The 12,825-nt window shown below is 39.0% G+C and overlaps 1 protein-coding gene across 1 annotated transcript in view; it reads right to left on the bottom strand.

The window, feature by feature from the left end:
* Nucleotides 1-12,677: 12,677 nt before the first annotated feature.
* The window catches only part of ATRNL1 (attractin like 1), a 795,857-nt gene continuing 795,709 nt past the window's right edge, over nt 12,678-12,825 (bottom strand). The window contains exon 29 of the mRNA XM_052660645.1: nt 12,678-12,802. Coding sequence (XP_052516605.1) covers nt 12,678-12,802 — 125 coding nt within the window. The remainder of the gene's footprint in view (nt 12,803-12,825) is intronic.

Raw genomic sequence — 12,825 nt, 5'->3', positions numbered from 1 at the left:
AGAGTCTCGAGTTCAATCAGGAAGATCCCCTGGAGAAGGAAGTGGCAACCCACTCCAGTATTCTTGCCTGGAGAATTCCATGGACAAAAGAGCCTTGTCGGCTACAGTCCATGGGGGTCACAAAGAGTGCCCACAACTGAGGGACTGACCATGCACACACATATTCACTAACCTGACGGGTTCTAACGCAGCCTTCTTGGAGCTAATGCTGTAAAAATCTAAGGCACAGTAAACCAGGCCGGCACAATAGCATTGTCACCTGGTAAGATGGCAGAGAGAACCAGCCAGCATGTCCTGACATGGGCCTTTATGAGATAGACAAGAAAACTAAGACTGAAAAGTGAAGTAGCCAGACTAGTTCCACAAACACACTTTCACTGAAAAGCGTTGTGTGTCAATTCCTATTATTGTAGGACGTGTGTAAGGAAAGGAGTCGTGTCTGACTCTTTGCAACGCCATGGACTCTCAGGCTCCTCTGTCCCTGGGGATTCTCCAGGCAAGAACACTGGAGTGGGTTGCCATTTCCTCCTCCAGGGGATCTTCCCGACCCAGTGATCAAACCTGGGTCTCCTGCATTGCAGGCAGATTCCTTACCATCTGAGCCACCAAGGAAGCCCAGACCTGTGTAAAGAAGTCTTCTGAGCAGCTAGTACCTAGGAGAATAATACAAGAGTTCTAGGAAAGAACTGGAATGCCTCTTATTGCAACTTGTAATGCGATTTGAACTGATACAAATACAGGGCATCCATTATAACCTGTGTTTTATTCTCTGAGAGCTCTGAACCCCCTGGGAAGAGTTGGGTAAGCAACAGTGCAAGATAGAATCCAGCAAAGAGAGCTTTGTTCAGTACAGGGTGTGGAGAGAGTAAAAGAGAGCAGCGTGATAAATGCTATCCAAATGGAATAGTAATGATGGACAAGTGAGTGTCTGCGAGGGCCCTGACCACCTTTCTGATGACCTTTTGCTCTGGACTTTGATGAACCGCCCAACCACAGAGATTTGTAAATCCCAACCAAGTGGAATGCTGACAATATGATCACATCAAGATGTAACTTGTAATTGCAAAGTCACATTCAATTAGATCACTGGCACTTTTTGTGACCCAACGATATGACATGATTAGGTCTGAAGCCAGTCCAGGAACATGCACGATGATTGTGTGATTAACTAAGTCAGTTCACGGGCATGGTGAGTCATGGGCATTTGAAAGCCTGCGACTGCCTAGAGCTGGGGAGACTTACAGCTCATTTTTGTGATGGCTCGGAAAGCTCAGATTGCTCATTAGAAAGGGCAAAATAGCCCTTTGATTAAAACTGTTTTGATCATTAGATGTTATAGTAAGGGTATGATGGCTGGAGTTTTTGACATCATTTTTCTTGCTGTTGTCTGAAAGCTGTATGTTAATTAATCACCAGCAGGTTTTGGGGCACACTCTGATCCTTTCCCATATCTGCCACTTGAACTTGGGAAGGTTAATTTTCTCATCTGTAAGACAGGGGATTCTAATTATCCTTTCTTATTGGTTGTAAGAGGATTAAATAACATGCATACTTCCTGGCACATAGTAGGTACCATTCACTATTTGAACTCTTAGGAGATATCTGTCAAAACAGAATCATCTTCAGGAAGCTTATTCCATACCTATTGACTGATTTTAAGGGCAAATGTAAACAATGAAATGGCCATTCATGCCTCTACAGGAGAACCTAGTCTCCCCAGCACCCAAACTGCCTTATGATACAAGAGTCAGAAGAATTGATGGAAATAGAGCAAATCACAATTGAACTTATTACACAATGTGGCCTAACTATACAACTGAGAGATAGACCAGGCCAATTCATGACCCACAAAAGTATGCCACATGTCAGGGAAAGCTGAGCAAATGAGGTCAGTCTGTGCAGTGGACGGGCACTTGGCCCAGACGGAGGAGTTATGAATGGGCTTCTCTCTGAAGCTCTATACCAGCAAATTCAGCACCACTATGAAAAAGAAAAAAAACGTTCTTTACATTGAGTTCTCCAAACTTGTCTGTTGAGCTAACTGGAGCCCTTATTATAAGCACAGATATCTGACAGAGCCCCAGATCATTCTTATCAGCAGGGCTGGAAAACATCATTCTGGTCTAGCTTTTTACAAGCCAGTCTGGCTTCTGGCAAGGTCCACTAGTACAGGTGTACTAGATTCTTATTTTTATTCCTAAGTTTGTTTTCAGATGTTTGCGATTCCAGTAAAGCCCTCAAGGGAGCTTCCATGAATTAAAATATAGGCACTAATGTCATCTCTCTGCTCAAGTTCACCACTTAGCCCCTACCCAACTGATCCAGAAATTCCCCAGAGTTCACCCCAGAGATACAAGGTCCAGCTGCTTCCTGACAGTGAATCTCTGAGAAACACACTGGAATACGTGAAGGACCTGGAGTCTTTGTTCAGTGGTGCATTCAAAGCATGGCCTTCTCCTTCTGATTGATTTGTTTACAACAGGAGTTCTGAAAGTGGGGTCACCAGCTCCTGCCTCAGCATCACCCGAGAACTTATTAGAAATAAAATTCTTGGGCTGCATCCCAGAACTTTTGAATCAGAAACTCTAGTATTGGGCACCAGAAATCATTTTAATAAGCCCTCCAGGTGATCTTGATGTACTCTAAAAGTTTGAGAACCATTGGTTAAAAAATTTTTTTTGTTTCTTTCACTTATTTCAATACAGAGAACTAGTAAGTATTTAACTAGTTAGGCCTCTCAAACATTTCTTTACATTTGTCTATATTCAGTTGGTTAGACGAAGGAAAAAAGAAACCCACCTCATTTCACATGATTGACATTCCTGCAAAGTAGCCTTGACTTGAAGATATCAAAATGAGATGATCAGAACCTTTTTATTAGAAAAAACAGTATATTAATGCTGTTACTTTGAATATTTATATTCATAAGCCACTAGTCTCCTGCTGAAGTCATTTTTTACACAAACTATGATCTAATCATAGTGTAATGCCTCTTCAAGGTGCAACTTCTCCATAGATTATGAGTGTTTCCATGTACATAATGCAATGTGATTCAGCAGCTCAAGCTGTGAAGTCATTCAGGCCAGTTGTCCAAGGAGTGAAAAGAATGTTTTAAACCTAATGGTCCCTTATGACTCAACTTCTTTGATTCTTTTGCTACCTATATGTAAATGACTCTTAAATAGGCATGTTCTATAACTGTATATAATAAATAAGGGTGTGAGATGTATGTATAAACACAACTATACAGACTGAGAAATTAAGTTTGTAAATAAATAGGACTTAAATGGGAGGTCTATGAAACACACACACACACACACACACAAATGCATAAGGAAAACCATATTATGTAACACAATATACTCTATTTAATATTTCTCACATTGGTGTCTAAAACTCAAAAGTGCAGAGTTAAATGAACGGGAATTGAAAGTGCATGATAAATGCATCCCTCATAGCATTTAAATCTCTTCCACTTGATTAAAAATTCCTAGTTCCTCTTCACTGAATTGTTTAGAGTTTTTGAGCAGCCTCTGCCCTGATTAAAACAAATTAGCATCAAAGATCCCCTGTTGAATGAGAAATCATTAATTGAGAAACATGCAATGCTCCTTAATTACCTTTAGAACAGTGAGAGAACAAATAATCTCAGGTTCCAGAGGGGCCTCCTGCTCTGCACTGTGGACTCGTTTCGTGTAGCTGCTGGAATAAAACTCAAGCTGCAAACACTATTGGGGAATATCAATGTGAGCTTCAGTAAACACACCGCTGATTGTTTATCTAAAAGAAAAATATCTAGATAAGGACTCAGAAGGAAAGAGGGGGAAATGTCTGAGCTTATTATCTTGTTGAGAGCTTTCAAAGTGGTTTACATGTGCCAATATTGGTTGAGAAATAATATAAGCTGTTCTTTCTGGTACAAATTTTAATGCTTTCTGTAAAATACTTCATTTATGTAATTATCCAACACTTCAGATGCTTATATACAGATGAGTAACTTTATCATTTAACAGTAGGATAGAAAGCAGCAATGTTAAATTTCACAAAATCCAGCTACAAATGGAAATTCAAATCATGATATTACACCTGAGTCATTTATTTATCTAGCAATACAATAAATACAGGAGCTTCTGTGGGTCCAGTGAGACCTGATGTACTCTTCTGCCTTCTCAATCTAGAAAACACTGAATGCTACCCTCCCACACAGGGTAGCATTAGGAAATAAAATTATTATAGGTGCTATGACAATGTAAATAATATCACTAAAGGTTCACACACACACTGCCATCTGGACAGCTTTCTGATAACAACAGTCATATGGGACTGGATCTGAGTTTCTGAAAACTCTATTTCTCCTAAGTACCCAGGAAGGAAGGAGGCATGGTAAGACTTGTTATTTAGCTGAGGATAGTATCTTGGTTTTATTCTAGTTTTCTCCATTTTATCCACTAGCTCATGGGTCAACAGCCTTTGAAAAAAATGACAGAATTGATCAACCACCTCTGCTTCTTTGGGTGTTTTTGGTTCATGTATAGCTTAAACTGGTTCATGTAATATAAAGCACAAATGACCCAAACAATGCTGCCATTTCAAAATTGATATTAATGTGGTTAAGACCCAATTCTGGGAGTTTGCATTTAATTTTAGTAACATGAAGTGACTTGTTTGGCATGTGGAATCAAACTTTTTACCAACAGTCACAGTAGATTTCAAACTTTGTAAAGATTTCTGATTATTATTTTTATCTTCTATTCTACGAAGATGATAAATTTGACATTGTCATAATCTTTGAAAATACTGTAAATAAACCCTTGAAGACTACATTACCAAGACTACACTATCTACACAAAGTAATTTGCATGGGAGAGAGGGGAGGTTGAGAGGGACAGAGAAAGGAGACTGTTGTTAACTGAATCAATGTATTATGAGAGGATATAGGACTCTTATGATATATTGAAATGGTAGAAAAACTGTTATTTTTTCTCATGGATTCCCATTAAGGTATATTCTTTATTTGGCCATTCTACTCTAGGACAAAATAAATCTCAATTCACTAGTGTGCAAAAGGCCACGTGGTTCATATATGCTATCAAAGTAAGAATTACTAATGAAAAGTCTATCCCATAACTATCTTCTATGGTTTAGGAAAGGAAAATCTTGTCACTAAAACAGTGCCTATTATGTACAAAAACACAAACAAAGCATCCTTATGTATCTTTATAAACGTCTAGTTTGTAAAGCTTATGAGAGACACAGCCTCTTGAGAAACGAAATGATGCTATTTGGTATTTTTCCCTTACAGAAGGGTTGTTTCTTTTAACAGTCAACACATTGCATTTTTGCAATGTTGAAGGTCAAATTGGAGTTGTCACTTCAGAAATCAGCAAGGGGTGGATGTTGTGTACTCAGAGTTTGTTTCCCCTTCCAACTAGTTCATCTGCACATAAATGTTCAGAAGACCATATTCTTTATCCTCACAGGGCAATGAGCTTCAAATGAACCTGAAGTTCTAACTCTCCGCAGGGAATAGTCCTGATAAGTAGGATATCCCATTTGCCATTATCTATTTGTGCTGCAAGGTAATTCATTTTAGGTTGAAATCAAATTGTTTTAAGCTGAGCTGGTATTTTTATTGGTGTCCTTCCAGCCGGCCTTCCTTTTAAGTACCATCGTATTTCAAACAAGCTGATCTAAAGGAAAAGATTACCACTGCCAATGCGCATTGTCACAAGGGAACCAAGATGTTCAAGACCTATTTTATGTTATTTATTTTTTTAAGCATTGATAGAGATATGAGAGTGCTAGTCTGCTACAGGGGGAAACAAGCTGACTAGTTGATGAAGGGTCAGAAAGATGTGTGATGATGGGAAAGAAAAACAATCTGTTGGTATTTGCTGTAAAATTACCCTCTAAAGTTGAGAAAATATTTGCAAAATGTAATAAGTACTTTAAAAATCCTGAGAAGCATAACTCTGAATTACCAGGTAATATATACCATTGGTTTCTATTGTAATTTGGTTATTTGGGAACTCTGGCACATATATGCCCTTTAGTGTTACCCAAAATAATCAAGAGAATTGTTGCACATGATTCTCTGAATTTAACTTTGAATCTTCTCATAGTAAAAGGATAAAACATCAAACTCTGATCTACTTCCTATTTCAACAACATAAACCCATCACAACACCTAGGTAAGATAGATGAGCACTTTTTATCCCAGGTTACTTAGGAATAGTTTAGACAATTGGTCCAAGCCATTAAAAGAACTGGCATTTGAGCTCACACTAAAACTCAAATGTATCCCACACAAGACCTATTCTAACACAACCTATACATCACTGAAAAGCACAAAATTTAAGGTATCTTTCAGCAACAGGGGCTACAGAGGCACAAAGAACTGTTTTAAGAATTTGCTCAGTAATGCCATCTCCCAGGGTGGATTTTCTAGAGTGAGGTCTCCTATCTGGCCATGCTCAGAGCTGGTTTAAAGAGGACGGTGCTTAAACTGCTGTCTTGCCTCAGTGAAAATTTCACTTCTGCCAAAAATAAAACTGGTCAAACCTTTGGATGGGCGAGTAGAATACAGCATATCTGGAGGGGTCTTCAAGGGGTTCAGTGTCTTGTTCACTCAGGGCTGCTGCATAACCAGTCAAGCAGGGCACAATTATTTCTTCATCAAAGGGTGGGATCCCTGGAAGGCACACAGGTCAGAGTGGAGGAGGGGGGGTGCAGTTTCTAGAAGCTCATCCAAAATACAATGTATTTTCATATTTAGGAAGCAAAATAATAATACTTGCTGTTTTCACTTCACCTGGAAAAAGTAAAGGTCAACAATACTTTTTGATGGTTGTAGCTGTGCCAAGCACCCTGATGCTAAACAAGAAGAATCCATTAGAATTTGGAGATGGGGTTGCATGTTCATCAGAAAGCACTGTGAGTTTGAGATGAAAGAATGCCAGCCCCTCCCTCACTCCAGCCACTTACAGGTGATTCTCAGAGGAAATCTCTTCAGGGCAGAGAAAAATAACTGATGAATTGAAATCCTCAAATCCTCTGCCAAGCACTGATCCACCATCAAGAACCTGAGGAGGAAGATGCTCCAGGTGCAGATGTTCAGAGAAGTTGCTGCTTTTTGTTGAAAGAGGCTCCAGGGTTCAACTCTGAGTGCTATGCGCTTCAGACACATCTTCCTCTGAGGCCCACCCCCTAAACTCTCGCCTTTTCTGGGACATGCTAGCAGGCTGGGCATGTTTCTTAGGGCAGAGCGGTCCCCTTCCCTGACCTGACCTCTGGGATGTGTGGAGTTGGGCTGCCCGGGATAAAGGGTCTGCCATGTTATTCCCCAGAGCACTAGCAGGCCCACCCTCAGAGTTCGGCCTTAGGTCAGGAGACAGAGGGCTTGGCTGAGCCCCTGAGCGCAAGAAGGGTCAGAGATGCTTGGTTCTCCTGTGGGGTTGGAGAGAAGAGAGGCATTTGCGCCTGTCTTGGCTACTCCCTTCTTAATAATGCCAGACTGAGGCCCACAAGAGCAGTGACACAGACATGGGCCAGGACACAGAGGGCAAAGTGGGGATGAAACCCAAAACTCGCCAAAGAACAAGCAGACTTTTCTTAGAAAACTCCTCAGCTATGCCCCGACTGCACCAGAGTCAGAAAGAGGACTTTCACTGCCTCCTTGGTGGCTCGGTGATAAAGAACGCACCTGCCAATGCAGGAGACACAGGTTTCATGCCTGAGTCAGGGAAGATCCTCTGGAGAAGGAAATGGCCACCTGGGTGCTCCAGTATTCTCGCCTGGGAAATCCCATGGACAGAGGAGCCTGGCAAGTTACAGTCCATGAGGCTGCAGAAGAGTCGGGCATGAATAAGTGACTCAAGAACAACAAGAACAACTTATGTAAACACAGAACACATGGTTTGGACAGAGATCCTCAGTTTTGGCTGGAATCTTGGCCACCTAGGCATCCATTCTCAGGAACAATCGAACTGGTCAGCTTGCAATTCAAGGAGAACATGTAGGGAAACTTCCCTGCTGGTCCAGGGGTTAAGACTTCACCTTCAAATGCAGGGTGTTCTGCTTTGATCCCTGGTCAGGGAGCTGAGATCCCATATGCCCCATGGCCAAAAAATTAAAATGTAAAACAGAGGCACTGTAACAAATTCAATAAAGACTTTAAAATGATCCACATCCAAAAAACTTTTAAAAAAACAAACCCGAAGAGAACATGTAGAAAAGGCCAACAAAAATCAGGTGAAGGAGAGAGAAATATATTTTGAATGTGGAATTCAACAACCAAATTTTATAACCAAGCCGTAGATGGCAGATAAACTTATCCTTTGGTTGAGTGCTTTTTCCTAGATGATCTTGGGTAGGTAAAAAAATATATATAACAAAACTGCATTGGCAATGGGGGTTGGAAGATCCAATGTTTTTATTTCAGCAATTAAACTCCTGACGAATAGCATACTATATCATAAAATGTTGGCTTTTTAAAGCAGGTTTGAACCTTTACACAATCTGTTTTAACACTGGCATGCATACCTGTATACATATATACTGAGATGGTTCTAATTCTCAATTTAAAAAATTTGATACAACTAAAATGTTAAATGTACACTATAATGAAAACACTGCTGTAACACCAACCAGATGGCTTGTATTCCTTGAAAAATTATTTAAAGCATTTGACTTAGAATGATGACTTCATTATTTAAAGAAATTCTTCTAACTGTAAATAAAGGCAGCTCTTTGGCCTAGTGCAATGTATCCTTAATTTGCCTAATCCTAAGAATCACTGAGGTGCTTGCTTATTAAGCATATGAGTCTCCAGGGTCCAATCCAGTCCTTCTGTATCTTAATCTCTACAGGCAAGGGCAGGAACGTGCACTGACCCAGGTAGTTCACATGATCAAGTTCCAAACTCATGTAAGTAAACTCACACCTATTTTAGCAAAGAGGCTTTGGAAAGTTGATTTTTTTTTTTAAAGCGGGTAGAATTAGTTCATTTGATCAGTTTTAATTTTTTAAAACATTTTATACGAAACACTTTTCAAATCATAGTTTTATGTTCAATGCCACAAAGACATATCCTGTATGACAACCAAATGCAAGGATCAATCCCTTCTTGCCAAATTTGAACATGAAAGTGACAATCGATGTTCCTGTCTAAATGTCACCAAGCAATCATTTAAAAAATGCTTTACTAAAACTATATATTTTGAAAGAGTCAAAGCTGATATTGACCCAAGTAGATTTTTTTTAGAAATCTCTATAGTCTAGAAATATAGGAACTGACTCGAGGTTTTTATGAAATCATCATTTGCAAAAACCTACGTGGCTTTTATAGGTGGTGAAAATATGAATGAAAAAATAATAGATGAATTTGTAAAACAATTGGTAGAAAAAGAGTGGCTTGGTGGCCCCATGGTTGTTAAAAACCAGCTACTTATACTGTACTGCGGGCCCATCGTGGCAGCTTTGTGTCTATTATGTCCACCGCCTTCTAGATCCACTCTGCAAGGAGAGTACAGTAGCTTCTCCACACAGATGGTAAGTCTGAGGCTTCGAAAGGGTAAAACTCGCCAGCACCACACAGCTCAAAGCTGGCTGCAACATCTGTTCTCGGTCGGGCCCAACCACCGGTCTGCACTCTAAGTGACCCTGCAGCAGCACAAAGCCATGTAGTCACGGCTGTCTTACTGTAACTCAAAGAAAATGAGATACTGGGAAGCACAGTAAGGAGCGATTACAGGTTGAAATATATTCTATTTGTAGGTTTCCCTCTGAACATAACACCATAGTATATGGCGTACATTTTCCTTCTATGTGTCTCACTAAATACATTTTCATTTTAAAGCAATTATGAAAATCTCAGTCCTCTTCAAATGTATTAAATTGATCTGTGAGCATGTGCATCCTCTTTAACAAATCTCTAGTTGTCCGCTATTAAAATGATTAAAAAAATTTTTTTAACCAAAGCTTTTCATCTTGGGTGGAATAAGAAATCCTAAAAGTTAAAGAATTTTTCAAAGTCATTCTAAACAGAAGTGCACAGAGTTCCATTAAGGTAAATTTTCAAGAGAATCAGTCATTTAATGCCTAACATCTTGAACAGTATCTGCGTATACTTGTGGTTTCTTTCTTTTTTTTTTTCAAAGGAAGCTTCCAGATTAAAAGTGTTTGGGATGTGGGGAAAAAAGAAAATGATACAGATTCAAAGCCATTATCCCCAAGGTCTTTTCAATCTACTTCACATAGGATGAAGTATTCTTGCCAGTAAAAAGCTTCGGAAAGTTGAGAAGATATTGCATAATTCAGTCACAGAGTTAGCCATATTTGGCCCAGAAACATAGAGTATATGACTTTAACTTAACATTGCATTATGTCCCAAAATTGTCTAAAACTCAAATTTACAAATTTTAAGAACTCTGAGATTTGAGATGAATGAGGCTTGACAATTCTTTCACACTAATTCCATGTTTAGCCTCTCTAAAAATACAGCTGAAATAGATTTTACACTCAACTCTGTATATTTCTGTCTTTTGGTTATACATGCTTCCATTATAACTGTTACAGGGTATTAAGCAAACTGGGCAATCATTTTATTTTTACATGATTCTACTTTTGTATTCATCAGTTCTGTCAATCTATTTTTCCATGAGAAAAAAATCAACATTTAAAGGGCTCCCCCCAAAAGCTAATAAAATTGCTTGATTGTTTTCAGGAGACATTTACAAACTTCGCTTGATTTCTTTTTTTTGAAAGAAAACTTCATAGGGAGGTTAAAAACAAACAGCTCCACTTCCTATCCCTACCAAAACCCCATAAGCTATAGATTAAATTGATCTAAGAATCAGTCTAACTTTTAACGCATGGAAAATAGCAAAATTATCACGCCAACATAAGGAATATATACTATAATTCATAAATGCCTAATCATCAAAACAATGACATAGTCATGGTTCGATGCAACCTAGCAACGACATATTTATGATCATTCCTGCTATACATCACATTCGATCCTCATCAAATTAAGCTGGCTATGTAGAAGTGGCATTGTGAAATAAACATTTAATATCACAATAGGGTCATATTCTGCTACTGTACAACCATAGCATGCAAGTAACTATGCATTAGCTGTAAACAGTAAAGTGTCATTATCTTCCAGAAATCCAAAGACTGTGATAAGTACGTAGAGAGTACTAAACATCAATTATATTTAAGTGACTTTCATACTGAACAAAACTATATTGCACAGAGCAGCTTTGGATGTGTCTCTTGTCACTGCTCTCTTCATATATTCTGTAGTCACCTTGAAGTTAAGAAACTGCAGTTCCAAACAAGCTCTGTTCATCTACTGAGTTCTAGCGGACGGCTGTCAAAAATTAGGACACACGTGATTCTACGTTCCAACGTGAAAGCTGTCTTAAACCATCTTCCCTTTCTGCCATAATTCAGACGTTTGAATCATTAAGAATATGCTGAATGCGGGCAGTGACAAGCTTATTTTATTTCTCAAATTGGAGACTTTCATGACACCAATGTGCTCGTGTTAGAAATAGGAACACTGTAGATGCTTGCCAGCAAATGCTCTTCTCTACTTGTATTCTAAGTGAAAACAGTTGGCAGGAAAGAAACCTGGGTCATACTATGACTTGGAGGGGGGTTTGACTCTAAAATGCTTTTCACAGCGTTTGTAAAAGGTAGATAAAATCTAGCAGCTAGGAGAGGAGGGCCAAACGAACGTGATCTGTTCTTATAAAAATGCAGATGGATCATTGAGGTCTGATCCAATGATTCCGAGGCCATTAAAAAAATTTCCATATTAGAGCAGAAGCTTGCATACTGTAAAATAACTATTTCAGCTCTCTTCAGGTTTGTGGCATTGGAGGCTGGTTTGGGAAGGTGGGGAAAAATTGATTGCTGGACAGGCTTTTCCATGCTCTATCAGCTCTGATAATGAGTTAGGCAGTTGGCATGGACGACAGCAATGTCCTCGTCACTCAGAATTCTAATAAACCTCCTGTGAAGTTGCACAATACCATCTAGCCAAATGGATTCATTTTGGTCTACATTCCAGTTAGGTGAAAAAGAATCACATTTGAAAACTGAGTTTGGACATGATATGGTCCTGTGAAATATTTAAATACATTTACCTACATCCTACTAAATCAAAATCTTGCTTTTACATTTACAAGGAGATAAAATAGTATTTAAAGCCATTGCAGTTTGTTCATTTCCTGTTCATATACAAGTGACATAAGTTTGCTTAGGAGGCAAAAACTGTACAATTCTCATCACTCAGGCATTATAAAATGTCTTTCTTTAAAGTCCTGGGATATAAACAGTTTGGTTTATATGAATTACATATTTTTCATCTGCATTAAGAAACAATATACATCTTTTTTTTCCAGAGTACTTTAATGTTATCTATGATAAGCCTAAGATAGCTGTAAAAACTAACTTTATCACCTGTGACCATCAATACTATTAATTTTATAAAACTGATGAACATTCTTTGGCCACTCGGGTCATTCCCCTTTCAGAGGGAACTGTGTTTGGGCCCTGGGACCATACAGAGATTTGTCTCCGTGAAAACTGAGGCCTTGGACCAGCCTTTAATGGAAGCCATTTACAGAGTCAAACATGACAGAATGTACAGGAGCAGTTTCTGTTTCTCAGACACAAGTTCCTTGACGCGTTGAGAGGTGGTGTTTTCGATTTCGGACTCCTGAAGTTTTGTCTTTACTATCTGAAGGCTTCTGCTGTGAAATATCTATTAGGGCACTGGCAATTGCAAGGCCTGGAAGAAGAGGAAAAAGGCAG

This window comes from Budorcas taxicolor, chromosome 23 (genome assembly GCF_023091745.1).
Source record: "Budorcas taxicolor isolate Tak-1 chromosome 23, Takin1.1, whole genome shotgun sequence".
NCBI lineage: Eukaryota > Metazoa > Chordata > Mammalia > Artiodactyla > Bovidae > Budorcas > Budorcas taxicolor.
Note: the sequence above shows the minus strand (reverse complement) of the source record. Positions and strands in the feature narration are given on the sequence as shown.